The sequence below is a fragment of the Leuciscus leuciscus genome, assembly GCF_965113295.1.
Source record: "Leuciscus leuciscus genome assembly, chromosome: 13".
NCBI lineage: Eukaryota > Metazoa > Chordata > Actinopteri > Cypriniformes > Leuciscidae > Leuciscus > Leuciscus leuciscus.
In genome coordinates this window covers 38,743,638-38,757,519 of record NC_138737.1, presented here as the reverse complement: position 1 = coordinate 38,757,519, position 13,882 = coordinate 38,743,638, and the positions used below count along the sequence as shown (strand labels likewise).

General features: G+C 40.9%; 1 protein-coding gene across 6 annotated transcripts in view; it reads left to right on the top strand.

Moving 5' to 3' along the window:
* Positions 1-385: 385 nt before the first annotated feature.
* Positions 386-13,882, top strand: part of cabin1 (calcineurin binding protein 1) — a 129,712-nt gene continuing 116,215 nt past the window's right edge. For 5 of the 6 annotated variants that reach the window (XM_082188661.1, XM_082188660.1, XM_082188658.1 and 2 more), the window contains exons 1-12: positions 386-439; positions 1,535-1,579; positions 3,429-3,524; positions 4,446-4,559; positions 4,690-4,824; positions 5,376-5,556; positions 7,384-7,513; positions 7,610-7,759; positions 8,966-9,378; positions 12,214-12,385; positions 13,430-13,566; positions 13,659-13,876. In XM_082188661.1, the coding sequence (XP_082044787.1) occupies positions 1,577-1,579; positions 3,429-3,524; positions 4,446-4,559; positions 4,690-4,824; positions 5,376-5,556; positions 7,384-7,513; positions 7,610-7,759; positions 8,966-9,378; positions 12,214-12,385; positions 13,430-13,566; positions 13,659-13,876 (1,749 nt within the window). In that variant the 5' untranslated portion in view covers positions 386-439; positions 1,535-1,576. Of the gene's footprint in view, positions 440-459; positions 549-1,534; positions 1,580-3,428; positions 3,525-4,445; positions 4,560-4,689; positions 4,825-5,375; positions 5,557-7,383; positions 7,514-7,609; positions 7,760-8,965; positions 9,379-12,213; positions 12,386-13,429; positions 13,567-13,658; positions 13,877-13,882 lie in introns of those variants that run through there. The other variant, XM_082188657.1, reaches the window with a different exon arrangement.

The window sequence follows — 13,882 nt, the reverse complement described above, 5'->3', positions numbered from 1 at the left end:
AAAGACAAAGCAGCATCCCGATAAAAGAGAATATTCTGAATGTAAATTTATTCTATGACAAGCATGTGAATATTTTAAATATTTTACTGCCTGTCTTTTAATTAAAGATGTTATAATAGCAACAATATGAATTCAAATTACCTATCTTTTAACGAAAAACGTCTGAAATGTACATAATTCATGGAATTATTGAATAATAACTTAATTAATTACAATAAGCATTACGTTTAAGAATAGAAAAAAAAATCATCTTACCTCCCCTAACCTTCTGTATATATTATATATTCAGACATTTGATTGAGAAACAGCACATTGAAAACTGAGTTACGGCACGTCATTGGCTGTTTTCAGCCGCGCGTGCACGCACTCTCGTCCAATGGGAGCGCTCGACACTGACTTCAGTGACTCTCCTCCGAGCAGAGGATCATGCGTGCAGCGGGTAAGCGAAAGCTCTCCATCAAAACAACATCTGTGCAAAACACAATACACAACTTTACAGCTGAACTCACTGCTTAAATATCCTACATTCCTGAAGCATTAGGGACATGGTGCGTTAAATAGAAATGCAGTAGCCTTGTAATGTTAGCTGTTCTTTTGCTGTTAGCATTGTTAGCATGTTGTTATTGAATGGGGTTTATAAACAGAGACAGCGCTATGCTATCAATAACCCAACCATTGTATGCGACAGCAACGGCTTTTTCATGTTTACGAAGCTTGTGAAGGATTTGCTTAAGGTTTTTCCGTTTGTTTATCAAGATAACAGTGAAATCTCAGGGGAAAGAAGCTCCCTCAAGAACAAAGTGCGTTTATTTGAGTGTTATTGAGAGTTTAGCATGTCCTGTCTGGGGAAATGGAAACATTGGTCCGTTTGGACAGAGTCTTATCTTCTTGTCCCATTATTAAAAACACACTGTACTAAAGGCATGAAGTGAATTATGAAAAGGCAGTGTAAGACAAGGAAGATTGTATTTATGCTGAGTTTACAGAGTTATTGATACTATTTGCATGAAGTGTAAATGGCAACAAATAGAATCTTGTTTATGCTGCGAATAGGTGCACTTACAGTCACACAAAATCTGTAAATGTAGTCATATGCTATTTGTACTGTGTACATTTTCTGAAATTCCATCCACAATCTTATACGCGTGTTATACAGATTGTCTCCCAACCATCAGCATCTGTGCTTGTTGATGCCACACTGGATCTTATGCTTTTACTGAAAAATGTCATGCCCTTTTCTGAATTGGGTACAAGGGACAGTGAAGAAGAACATCATTAAATGTGTTGAGATGTGATGATATTACAACTTATGCTATTACATGTCAGTATTTGTTTATTTAGTATAGCGTGTAATATAATAATTTATTACGTTACTTATTTTTGAAAAAAAGTGAGACATTCTAAACTATTGTAAACTAGCACTGATACAACTAATTTATTAATTCATTTTTAGTAGCCGTGTAATAATATGGGGTCCTGATCCACTTTTAAATTCATAATTGTTTTTCTTTTTTATAATGTTGCACCACAACAGATGCTGATGATCAGAGTGAATGATCCTTAATAAATAAGAAACATGGTAAGTCACTCTATATGTTTTATGCTTGTATTATATTGATTTAAACTACCACATATGACCATTTGACCTGCTTTTGTCATGAAGTAACTCACTCGCTCACTCACTGATACTCACTCACTGATACTCACTCACTGATACTCACTCACTGACACTCACTCACTGATACTCACTGACACTCACTCACTCACTCACTCACTCACTCACTCACTCACTCACTGATACTCACTCACTCACTGACACTCACTCACTCACTGACACTCACTGACACGCTCACTCACTGACACGCTCACTCACTGACACGCTCACTCACTGACACGCTCACTCACTGATACTCACTCACTGACTCACTCACTGACACACACTCACTCACTGACACGCTCACTCACTCACTCACTCACTCACTGATACTCACTCACTGACACTCACTCACTCACTCACTCACTGATACTCACTCACTCACTGACACTCACTCACTCACTGACACTCACTCACTCACTCACTCACTGACACGCTCACTCACTGATACTCACTGATACTCACTCACTGACTCACTCACTGACACTCACTCACTCACACACACACACTCACTCACTCACTCACTCACTCACTGATACTCACTCACTGACTCACTGACACTCACTGACACTCACTCACTCACTGACACTCACTCACTCACTCACTCACTCACTGACACTCACTCACTCACTGACACTCACTCACTCACTGACACTCACTCACTCACTCACTCACTCACTCACTCACTCACTCACTCACTCACTCACTCACTCACTCACTCACTCACTCACTCACTCACTCGCTCACTCACTCACTCACTGATACTCACTCACTGATACTCACTCACTGACACTCACTCACTCACTGACACTCACTCACTGACACTCACTCACTGATACTCACTCACTGACTCACTCACTGACACACTCACTCACTGATACTCACTCACTGATACTCACTCACTGACTCACTCACTCACTGACACTCACTCACTCACTGACACTCACTCACTCACTCACTCACTCACTCACTCACTCACTCACTCACTCACTGACAATCACTCACTCACTGACACTCACTCACTCACTGACACTCACTCACTGACACGCTCACTCACTCACTCACTCACTGATACTCACTGACACACACTCACTCACTGACACTCACTCACTCACTGACACTCACTCACTCACTGACACGCTCACTCACTCACTCACTCACTGATACTCACTCACTGATACTCACTCACTCACTGACACTCACTCACTCACTGACACTCACTCACTCACTGACACGCTCACTCACTCACTCACTGACACTCACTCACTCACTGATACTCACTCACTCACTGACACTCACTCACTCACTGACACTCACTCACTCACTCACTCACTCACTGACACTCACTCACTCACTGACACGCTCACTCACTCACTCACTCACTCACTGATACTCACTCACTCACTGACACTCACTCACTCACTGACACTCACTCACTCACTGACACGCTCACTCACTCACTCACTCACTCACTGATACTCACTCACTGATACTCACTCACTCACTGACACTCACTCACTCACTGACACTCACTCACTCACTGACACTCACTCACTCACTGACACGCTCACTCACTCACTCACTCACTCACTGACTCACTCACTGACACTCACTCACTGACACTCACTCACTGACACTCACTCACTGATACTCACTCACTGACACTCACTCACTGACACACACTCACTCACTCACTGACACTCACTCACTCACTCACTCACTCACTCACTCACTCACTCACTCACTCACTCACTGTGTCTTCTGTCGATCACAGATCCGGATTGCTGCTCTGAATGCGGCGTCTCAGGCTGCGGATGAGTATGAAGACTCATTCAGAAGCACAAAGCCAAGTCAAACAAAGGAAGCCCAGGTGAGTCAGATGCTTTCAAAAGTTAATTCTAAGTGACTTAACTTTCTCTGGACTATTTTGTGTTGTGTTAAACCTGTAAAGCCTGACATATGAAATAATAGTCAAAATGGAAGTTTGTTTCCATCATAACAAAAGACTATCTTTAGACAAAATGTTTTTTTGTCGTTGTTGATTATCAGAATTGATACATCAGGTTTTTATGGCTCAAATTGTCTGGTATAGTGAGACTATGGAGCTCAAACTCCCCTCAATTTTATTCAGAGAAAAAATATATGCAATTTGGTGCAGGTGTTGATATTTATATGGCCAAAAAGGAAGATGAAATTCTGATGCTTGATTGCAAATCAATGAGATCTTTATAACAGACTACTGACATAAAACGGGTATAAATATCAGTCGTCATTCTATATCTGCCAATAATATGTCTCAGTAAGCTGATATTAAAATGCTTAGTTTTATGATCAAAGCTCTGTATTTTAAAACATATAGTGCAATGCAATACAATGAAGTTTGAGATTTGAGACTCAACATTTGAACATAATCTAGTAAAGCTAAGTTGCTTCAGTCCAGTAAGTGTTCATCTTAAAATATTACAAACAATATAAAAGTAATTGCTACATTTACTTTATAAAAATCAGTAAAGATGATGAGCAAAAAGACACATGAACCACGAACTGAAGGTGGACGTTTGTACAATAATACTAAACAGTCTTTTACTTGATAAAACAGTCTAAACTATCAATCAGACGACAGAAGGCATGTGGTAGATTGTGTGTGACAGGTTTTTCTGCAAAGTTTTGATCATCATTTAGAGACTGTAGAAATGTAGTATCACATATGATACTGCAGGCTTTATAGGATTGAGAAAAAATAAGATAGTTGAATCCAGTATAACCATTTCCCTTCTCATTTGTATTGCAGGAGGCGGAAGCGTTTGCCCTGTATCATAAAGCTCTGGATCTGCAGAAACATGACAAGATTGACGAGTCTGCCAAAGCCTACCATGATCTCCTCAAGACCCCACTGCTCAAGGAGGTACAGCACACCGTACCATGAGATCCAGAGTCTCTTTTCATTTGTGCTTTATTTGGACACCAGTGTTTTTATATTTTGCAAAGGCAGTTTTGTAACCAAATTTTGGTGAATGCTTCTTTTCTTGCACCAGGCCGTGGCATCTGAAGATGAGAAAGTAGGACTGAAGCATCCTGGGCTGATGTTGAAGTACTCCACCTATAAAAACCTGGCCAGTCTCGCTGTGCTCAGAGATGATCTCGACACCGCCATGGACTTCTATGTAAAAGTAAATGCAGATTTGAACAAATCCTTAAGTTTAGGGTGCATGATTCATCCGTCATGTATATTTAGAAGTTTTCTAGAACTACACTGCCGTTCTGAAGTTTGAAGTTAGTACAGTTACAGTTTTTGAAAGAATTACTTTTATTCGGCAAGGACACATTAAAAAAAGTGTGAGTAAAGACTTTAAATTGTTGCAAAAGATTGTTATTTTAAATAAATGCCATAAAAGTCTTCAACTTTGATAATATTAAGAAATGTTTCTTAAGCATCAAATCAGCATATTAGATCGTGTGACACTGAAGACTGGAGTAATAATGCTGAAAATAAAGCTTTGATTACAGGAATAAATTACATTTGACAATATATTCAAATAGAATTGCAATAATATTTGCATTTTGATCAAATAAATGTTGCCTTGGTGAGCAGAAGAGACTGATTTCAGAAACATAAAAAAATCATAGCGTATGATAGTGTACATGATGTTCACATGGCATTAACTCTGAACACTGAACGGGCAGTTTGGAGTCACACAGTTCATGTCTGTTTGTCTTGCAGGCTGTCATGCTGGACTCCACAGATGTGAATATGTGGTTTAAAATGGGAAGGTTGGCCTTGAGGAAGATCAGCATGCCTTTGGCCCGTCATGCCTTTGAGGTGGGCTTACGCTGTAACCCGGACCACTGGCCCTGCCTGGACAGTCTCATCACGGTCCTCTACTCTCTCAGTGACTACAGCTGTGAGTCCAGAAACAACTGCACAACATTCACATACAAATGTAAAAACTTTTTTGAGTTTTGCCAATCATGGCCATATTCCAGGTAGGGCTTTGACTTTTGCCCAAAAATCATAATTCGAAGTTCGTTTGTTTATTAATATTAATATTAAAATATATTCAAATATTTATTATAATATTTTGACCATTAAATGCCTTAAATGTTTTTTGCTAGTTTCAGCCTGACACAGTTATCATTTTCATGTCTTGTGCCACGTAGTTCAAATAGCAAATGCATTTGCGCCCATCTGTGCGCCCATGTGCTGCTGGTCTGAAAACGAGGTGTGTGTTCTGGCGCATTGTTGGTGCGTTGCTATTTTGAGGAACAGAAATAGACTGAGCAATTGACCAACTGAAACCTGGGCTAAAGTCAATGGCGCAGTATCTTTTTTTATTATTTAAAGAGCGCGTTAGTAATATGAGCCTATAGGCGAGTCTACAACATGTGTACACTCTGCTTATTAGACACACAGGGCAGCAGGCAAACATGCCAAATATTAAAAATAAAAGGATTAAAATTAAAAGATTATTATTGTGTACATAAAGATATGGTGGAATCTGTCTTGTCCCGTAGATGGTCTTTAACCTCACACACACACACACACACACAGCTTTAACCTCGCGCACGAGCAGATGCGTTTGCGCTCTGGAGACACGTTCAGACCATGTGCCGGACGTGCCGACCATTTTTCCCGTCATTAAACTAGCAAAAGTGGATTCAGACACGCCCTAAGTGAACTTGCCGTGCGCTTTAGACCATGAGCTTAGATCGTTAAAATAGGTCCCTTAAGCATTTGCCTATTTAAAGGGATACTTTACCGTTTTTTCATATTAAACTATGTTATTCCCTTAACTAAGACGAGTTGATACATACCTCTCTCGTCTCAGTGCGTGCACTAAATCCCTCTGTCTTGCGGCGAAACTTTGTTAGCCCAGTTCATTTAATATGGGCCAAGCAGAGAAGCTACCAAACATCTCCACGTTTTCCCTATTTAAATACAGTTACTCGCGAAGTGTAACTCGACCTAGGACGGTGACACAAAACAAAACGTTGCGCTTTTCTAAGCGTGTAAAATGGATAACTATTTTGTATGGCGGAATACCATAGCAAGTGCTTGTAAGCACTTCGACTTGGCGCAGTAATATCTTCACTAGAGGGAGCGGGGGCCGGTGAGAGGATTTTTCACGAGTGAAGATATTACTACGCCAAGTCGAAGTGCTTACAAGCACTTGCTATGGTATTCCGCCATACAAAATAGTTATCCATTTTACACGCTTAGAAAAGCGCAACGTTTTGTTTTGTGTCACCGTCCTAGGTCGAGTTACACTTCGCGAGTAACTGTATTTAAATAGGGAAAACGTGGAGATGTTTGGTAGCTTCTCTGCTTGGCCCATATTAAATGAACTGGGCTAACAAAGTTTCGCCGCAAGACAGAGGGATTTAGTGCACGCACTGAGACGAGAGAGGTATGTATCAACTCGTCTTAGTTAAGGGAATAACATAGTTTAATATGAAAAAACGGTAAAGTATCCCTTTAAATCCAAAAAGCGAGGTTAGGGTTAAGGCTAGGGTTTGGCCGGGCAGTGTGTATTGCAGTAACACAAAAAACAACGCAATGTTGTTTTTTTCCCACAATATTGTGTAACCCTAATTTATGTAATGGGGAAAAACACTTCTAAAGCCAAGGCCACTGAACAAGTAGGCGGTTACGGTTGTGAATGCTGTTTCATGTTGTCTAAACCTTGGTTTCCTGCCTCAGTGGCTGATGTTCTTGTCTGTTTGTCCCGCAGGTTGTTTGTACTACATCTGTAAGGCTCTGGAGAAGGACACAGGCTACAGTAAGGGCCGAGTGCTCAAAGAGAAGATCTTTGAAGAGCAGCCCTGCCTCAGACGAGACTCTATGAAGATGTTCTCCAAACTGTATGCACCTTTTGCTAATTATGTGGCATCCAACATTCGTCCTGTTGAAGAATAAACTTGTTTGAGTTTGTATGTGTGTGTGTGTTTTGGCTGCAGTGATGTGTCAGTGCAGTATGTGGATGTAGATGAGGATGAAGCTCACAGCATTGTGGAGGAAGCGCTGGAACTGAGACGACAGAGACAGGCTAAATTCACACGGCACCCGGTGGCTGACCTGCAACTGGTTCAGCCCATCAAATACTTCACGTGAGTCCATGCCACGATTAATCCACAGACTTACGTTTGGGATTCATCTTATAGTTTGTTTTTAAGGAATATCATGGGTTAATTGAATCACTTTTTTAATCATAATACACAATAAAACTATCCAAACATTAAAATAACATTTTATGTAATTTATTTATGTCTATGGACTTTTTCATTGTGTTCCTCCCTATGAGAACATATTAATGTTTTCAGGGCTTGACATTAACACCCGTCAAATCGCCAAATGCGTGTGTGTTTCAGCAGTCACTCCTACTAGCCACTTTGGCGGGTTGAATTGTATATGTAATATATACATTTTTAAATTGTAGTCTTTTATAAAGGCATCTGAAATAATAAATGATGTGCATTGTAGTGTTGTCAAAAATATAGATTTCTTTGATACATATTGATACTGAAATATCTGAGACGCTTCTTATACTCATTGTCCGCAGAACAGACAAACGATACCAGCTTCTCTCTCTCTCTCTCTCTCTCATCTCTCATCTCTCCGACAGCGAGTGACACACACACCTTCCCTCACTCACTCGATTAATTTGCTCCGGATGAATATTGGTGTTACAGGGCTTGAATTTCAGCGTTGAGTTGCGCGTATATTACTCATTCCAGCAGATTTTGTGCTCGAACACCCAAAGTGCGGCACATAAAGCTGCCTCTCAGTACTACACTGAGTTATTTTTCACTGCTTATTGCGCTTAAACAGTCAAATACACACAAAATAATGTCAAAATGCCAGTCTTGGTGAGTATTCACGTAAACTCGTAAAGTCAGTTATGAAAGATAACGCATGTGTAACAGTATAATGGATCCGTGCGTCAGGTCTTAAAGTGACAGCAGCCTAATATTCCTGCTGCTATATAATATTAAAAATATCTATATGACAGTTTTTCCCCATGGTATCAATGTCAAAATTGTGGCCAGTGAAAATGCTGATTGGCTAGAATGAATGATGAAAACAATTGTGCTGCTTAATCTCTTAAAAAAAAAAAAAAAAAAAAAGTAATGACCCCAAACTTTTGAACAGTAATTTGTATCGCCCACCTCTAGTTACAGCTCAAAATGCATTCTTCAGTTGTTTTATTTGATGCCTTATTTAAAAATATATACACTTTTCTTTATTTAAGTCAAAAAGGCTCGCTGACGTACTTAATTATTATTTCTCTGTGTGATGTATTGTTATCCATATAGGTGGAAGAGTGTGGGGGAGAGTTTCTTGGCCATGTACAAACACCAGAACGCTTGCCTGGTCCCACGGCCTGACTTTGGCCGCCGAATTGATTTGTCAATGTACCGTGACCCGGAGTGCCTCCTGCAAATGCCCACCAGCACACCAGTGCCCGCCCCTGCTGCCCCAGACCCTCCTCAGCCTCCCATGATCGTCATTGTACCTCAAGCCCCCCCTGCCCCCCCTCCTGTTCCCAGCAGCCCGATCTCCAGTCAACCCCCGTCCTCCGAACTGTTTGTCCCACCGCAGGCCGAGCCCATCGCTCCTTCAGGAGTACCACAGAGCCAGAGCATTATAGAGGTCAGCACAACCACAGTCACCACTACTGTTGCCAATGGAGCGGAGGATGCTGCTCTCACCACGGTTAATACTGCGGGTTAGTATGAATGCATACATGAGGCATGAACATATACAGTCAGGGTTTGAAATTAACACCCGCCAACCCAACAAATGCGGGTAAAAATCAAGTGTGACGGGTAACTCTGTCAGATCACGAGCCAATTTGGCGTGTTACTTATTATGTTTACTCACTTTGCTGGGTAAGTTCATGTAAACCCAGATTTAGTGCAAATACTCAATTCGTGAGTCACCATGATATATTGAAAACAGCATATTGCTCAGAATTTGCTCATATCTGGCTTACGTGAACATGCACTTCACTACAGCGTGGCGCTTGTTCATGTGTATTGAAGCAATAATGAAGATTAAAAAGCATTTGGTTAACAGAAAAGACATTGTTATTTTCCAACATCCTAATTTTTTTTTAATGTTCTTTGTACTAAAAAACATTTTTGGTGATGAGGATGAAAGAGGAAGGGAGGAGATTGCTGGATGACAGGATTTTGTTTGAATGAGAAATTAATGTATGAAATCCAAATTTTATAATATACAGTGAGGAAAATAAGTATTTGAACACCCTGCTATTTTGCAAGTTCTCCCACTTAGAAATCATGGAGGGGTCTGAAATTGTCATCGTAGGTGCATGTCCACTGTGAGAGACATAATCTAAAAAAAAAAAATCCAGAAATCACAATGTATGATTTTTTTACTATTTATTTGTATGATACAGCTGCAAATAAGTATTTGAACACCTGAGAAAATCAATGTTAATATTTGGTACAGTAGCCTTTGTTTGCAATTACAGAGGTCAAACGTTTCCTGTAGTTTTTCACCAGGTTTGCACACACTGCAGGAGGGATTTTGGCCCACTCCTCCACACAGATCTTCTCTAGATCAGTCAGGTTTCTGGGCTGTCGCTGAGAAACACGGAGTTTGAGCTCCCTCCAAAGATTCTCTATTGGGTTTAGGTCTGGAGACTGGCTAGGCCACGCCAGAACCTTGATATGCTTCTTACAGACCCACTCCTTGGTTATCCTGGCTGTGTGCTTCGGGTCATTGTCATGTTGGAAGACCCAGGCTCGACCCATCTTCAATGCTCTAACTGAGGGAAGGAGGTTGTTCCCCAAAATCTCGCAATACATGGCCCCGGTCATCCTCTCCTTAATACAGTGCAGTCGCCCTGTCCCATGTGCAGAAAAACACCCCCAAAGCATGATGCTACCACCCCCATGCTTCACAGTAGGGATGGTGTTCTTGGGATGGTACTCATCATTCTTCTTCCTCCAAACACGTTTAGTGGAATTATGACCAAAAAGTTCTATTTTGGTCTCATCTGACCACATGACTTTCTCCCATGACTCCTCTGGATCATCCAAATGGTCATTGGCAAACTTACGACGGGCCTTGACATGTGCTGGTTTAAGCAGGGGAACCTTCCGTGCCATGCATGATTTCAAACCATGACGTCTTAGTGTATTACCAACAGTAACCTTGGAAACGGTGGTCCCAGCTCTTTTCAGGTCATTGACCAGCTCCTCCCGTGTAGTTCTGGGCTGATTTCTCACCTTTCTTAGGATCATTGAGACCCCACGAGGTGAGATCTTGCATGGAGCCCCAGTCCGAGGGAGATTGACAGTCATGTTTAGCTTCTTCCATTTTCTAATGATTGCTCCAACAGTGGACCTTTTTTCACCAAGCTGCTTGGCAATTTCCCCGTAGCCCTTTCCAGCCTTGTGGAGGTGTACAATTTTGTCTCTAGTGTCTTTGGACAGCTCTTTGGTCTTGGCCATGTTAGTAGTTGGATTCTTACTGATTGTATGGGGTGGACAGGTGTCTTTATGCAGCTAACGACCTCAAACAGGTGCATCTAATTTAGGATAATAAATGGAGTGGAGGTGGACATTTTAAAGGCAGACTAACTGGTCTTTGAGGGTCAGAATTCTAGCTGATAGACAGGTGTTCAAATACTTATTTGCAGCTGTATCATACAAATAAATAGTTAAAAAATCATATATTGTGATTTTTTTTTTTTGATTATGTCTCTCACAGTGGACATGCACCTACGATGACAATTTCAGACCCCTCCATGATTTCTAAGTGGGAGAACTTGCAAAATAGCAGGGTGTTCAAATACTTATTTTCCTCACTATATGTTGTATAAGCTGTGACAGTTAATCTGGTTCATTTTTTGGGGGCTAGTAGAAGTTCTGAATGGCCGGTAACTTAAAAACTTAGTAGCCAAATTGGCCGGTGAGTGAAAAAGTTCATTTCAAACCCTGTATACAGTCAAACCAAAAATTATTCAGACACCAGATATCATTTGTGATTTTTACTAGTGGGTGCAGGACACTATAGTTCATAGCAAAATAAAGTAAACTGAGACATATTATACCCAATAATTCTTCATACAGTGACTACCAGTAAAAATGTGGGACCAAAAATGATTCAGACACTTTGACCTGACCATGTTTTGCTGAAGTGTTTTTTCTTTAATTGCTAATGCTCTTTTTACACCACAGACTGAACCAAATGAAGCATTGCTTGGTAATTGGTTGAGCTAAATTGGTATTATCTAATTGTGTAGTTAAATTTAACAGCTGACAGATATTCAACATGATTCATGTGTGAGACAGTCTAACAGAAGGACGGACAAAACCAGTGAAATATCAACTGGGAGTTCTTCCCATTTTATCACCATTTTCTGAACTATAGAGAATAAACTGTGATAATGTGAGAAATGTTGCAGGTGTCTGAATACATTTTGGTTTGACTGTATGTAATGTGAGATACAGAACTGAGATTAACGATGTGAAGATTCCTATCACAAATATATTTCAAAAGTAACCTGACTCTGATGATGTTGACCCCACAGCTCTGGATGCTGCCTTGAGTGATAAAGCGAAAAAAGGCACCAAGAGAAAACGTGTGGTCGAGGACAACATCGAGACGGCGAAGAGACGCTCTGCACGTGTACGCAACACCAAATGCAAGAAAGAAGAGAAGATTGACTTCCAAGAGCTTCTGCTCAAATTCCTCCCTTCCAGGTGTTTATTTTACTAATAATTGTTGTTCCTGCTGTGACCGTATCAGGCAATGCTCTAGGAGACATTTTGTCAGACATGTGCTTTCTATTTTTGTTTTGTCACATTGAGTGAATCCTCCCACAGTGAAAGCTCATTAGACCAAAACCGTGCTCCACATAATTGTATATTAGATATCAAATATACATGTGCTTTAATTGCCTGCAGTGTCAATACAGCCTTCTGATTATTTGTCAGTGTCATTGTTTTAAAGTGCCCCTATTATGCTATTTTAAAGGTTCAGTTGATTTTGTTTGTAGTCTCCTACAATAGGTTTACATGCATCCAAGGTTAAAAAACTTAGATTTTCTCATAATATACGTTGCAGCATCAGCTCTTTTCTCACAGTGTCTGAAACAGTTCGATAAAAGATTCAGTCTCTCTAAGCCCCTCCTCTCCGAGAGTTGCTCTGCTCTGATTGGTCAGATGGTCTAGTCTGTTGTGATTGGTCGAACACTAACAGCGTGTTTCATTAACCAAACGCCCATTACCTATGAATTTTAGCAGCGGATTTTTCTAAACAAATGATACACAGTGATACGAACCGTAACGATGGCGTCGGCTTTACTGTATCAATTCCAGCGCGAGTCTCATCCATTTTTGTCGACAACACGAACCAAACTCTTCCAGTCTCAGTTACAACTACAGTGTTTGAGGGTCAAAGTAGACGCTGTTCACGAGCAGCCAATGAATACCATAGCCTGGCATTATGCAAATTTGTTAAAAACCTCCATATGTTCATGCAGGAAGTAAGACTGGAATTACTGACGACTCGTTTCAGGCGGTTCAGAATCTTTTTCTTTTGGGAGAAAATAACTCCAATTATCATTTGCAGACCTTTTACATTCCTATATTACACACTGCATGAAAGGTCATATCTGAAAAAGCATAATAGAGGCACTTTAAATATGATGCAAAAATGCTTAGCTCCTTCCAAAATGCCAAGTCAAAAACATACTCGAAAGGTCTTCCTTTATGTCGCTTTTACTCGAGCTTCTTTATTTTCAGGCTGAAAAAGTTTGAAGATGATGAAGATGAGGAGAGTCTCAGTAACATGGACTCTCATTGTAACGTCAAACCTGATTCCCAGTTAAACCGCGGCTCCGGGTCCAACTCCTCTGAGTATATCGTCTCGATGGAGTCAGGTACAGAAACTGAGGTTTTTGTTTGATTCATTGTTTTATTTCTTTCTGCTTCTGTTTTCTGCATTTTCTCTCTATTCTTCGTGGTTCCTCAGAGCGCAAGGATGTGCATGCGTTCCTGCTGGCGAACATGCAGAACGGTGGTGTCCTGGAGCTGATGATACGGTTCCTAAAGGCGGTGGGGCAGATGTTTCTGGAGGAGTGGCCGGCGGGTCTTGCTGGAGTGGTGCTGGATCTCTTCATCTGCTGGAGGAAACACAGCTCTGGGCTGCCCAACCCACTTCTCCGAGACTCCAGCAACCAGCACATAAAGGTGAGA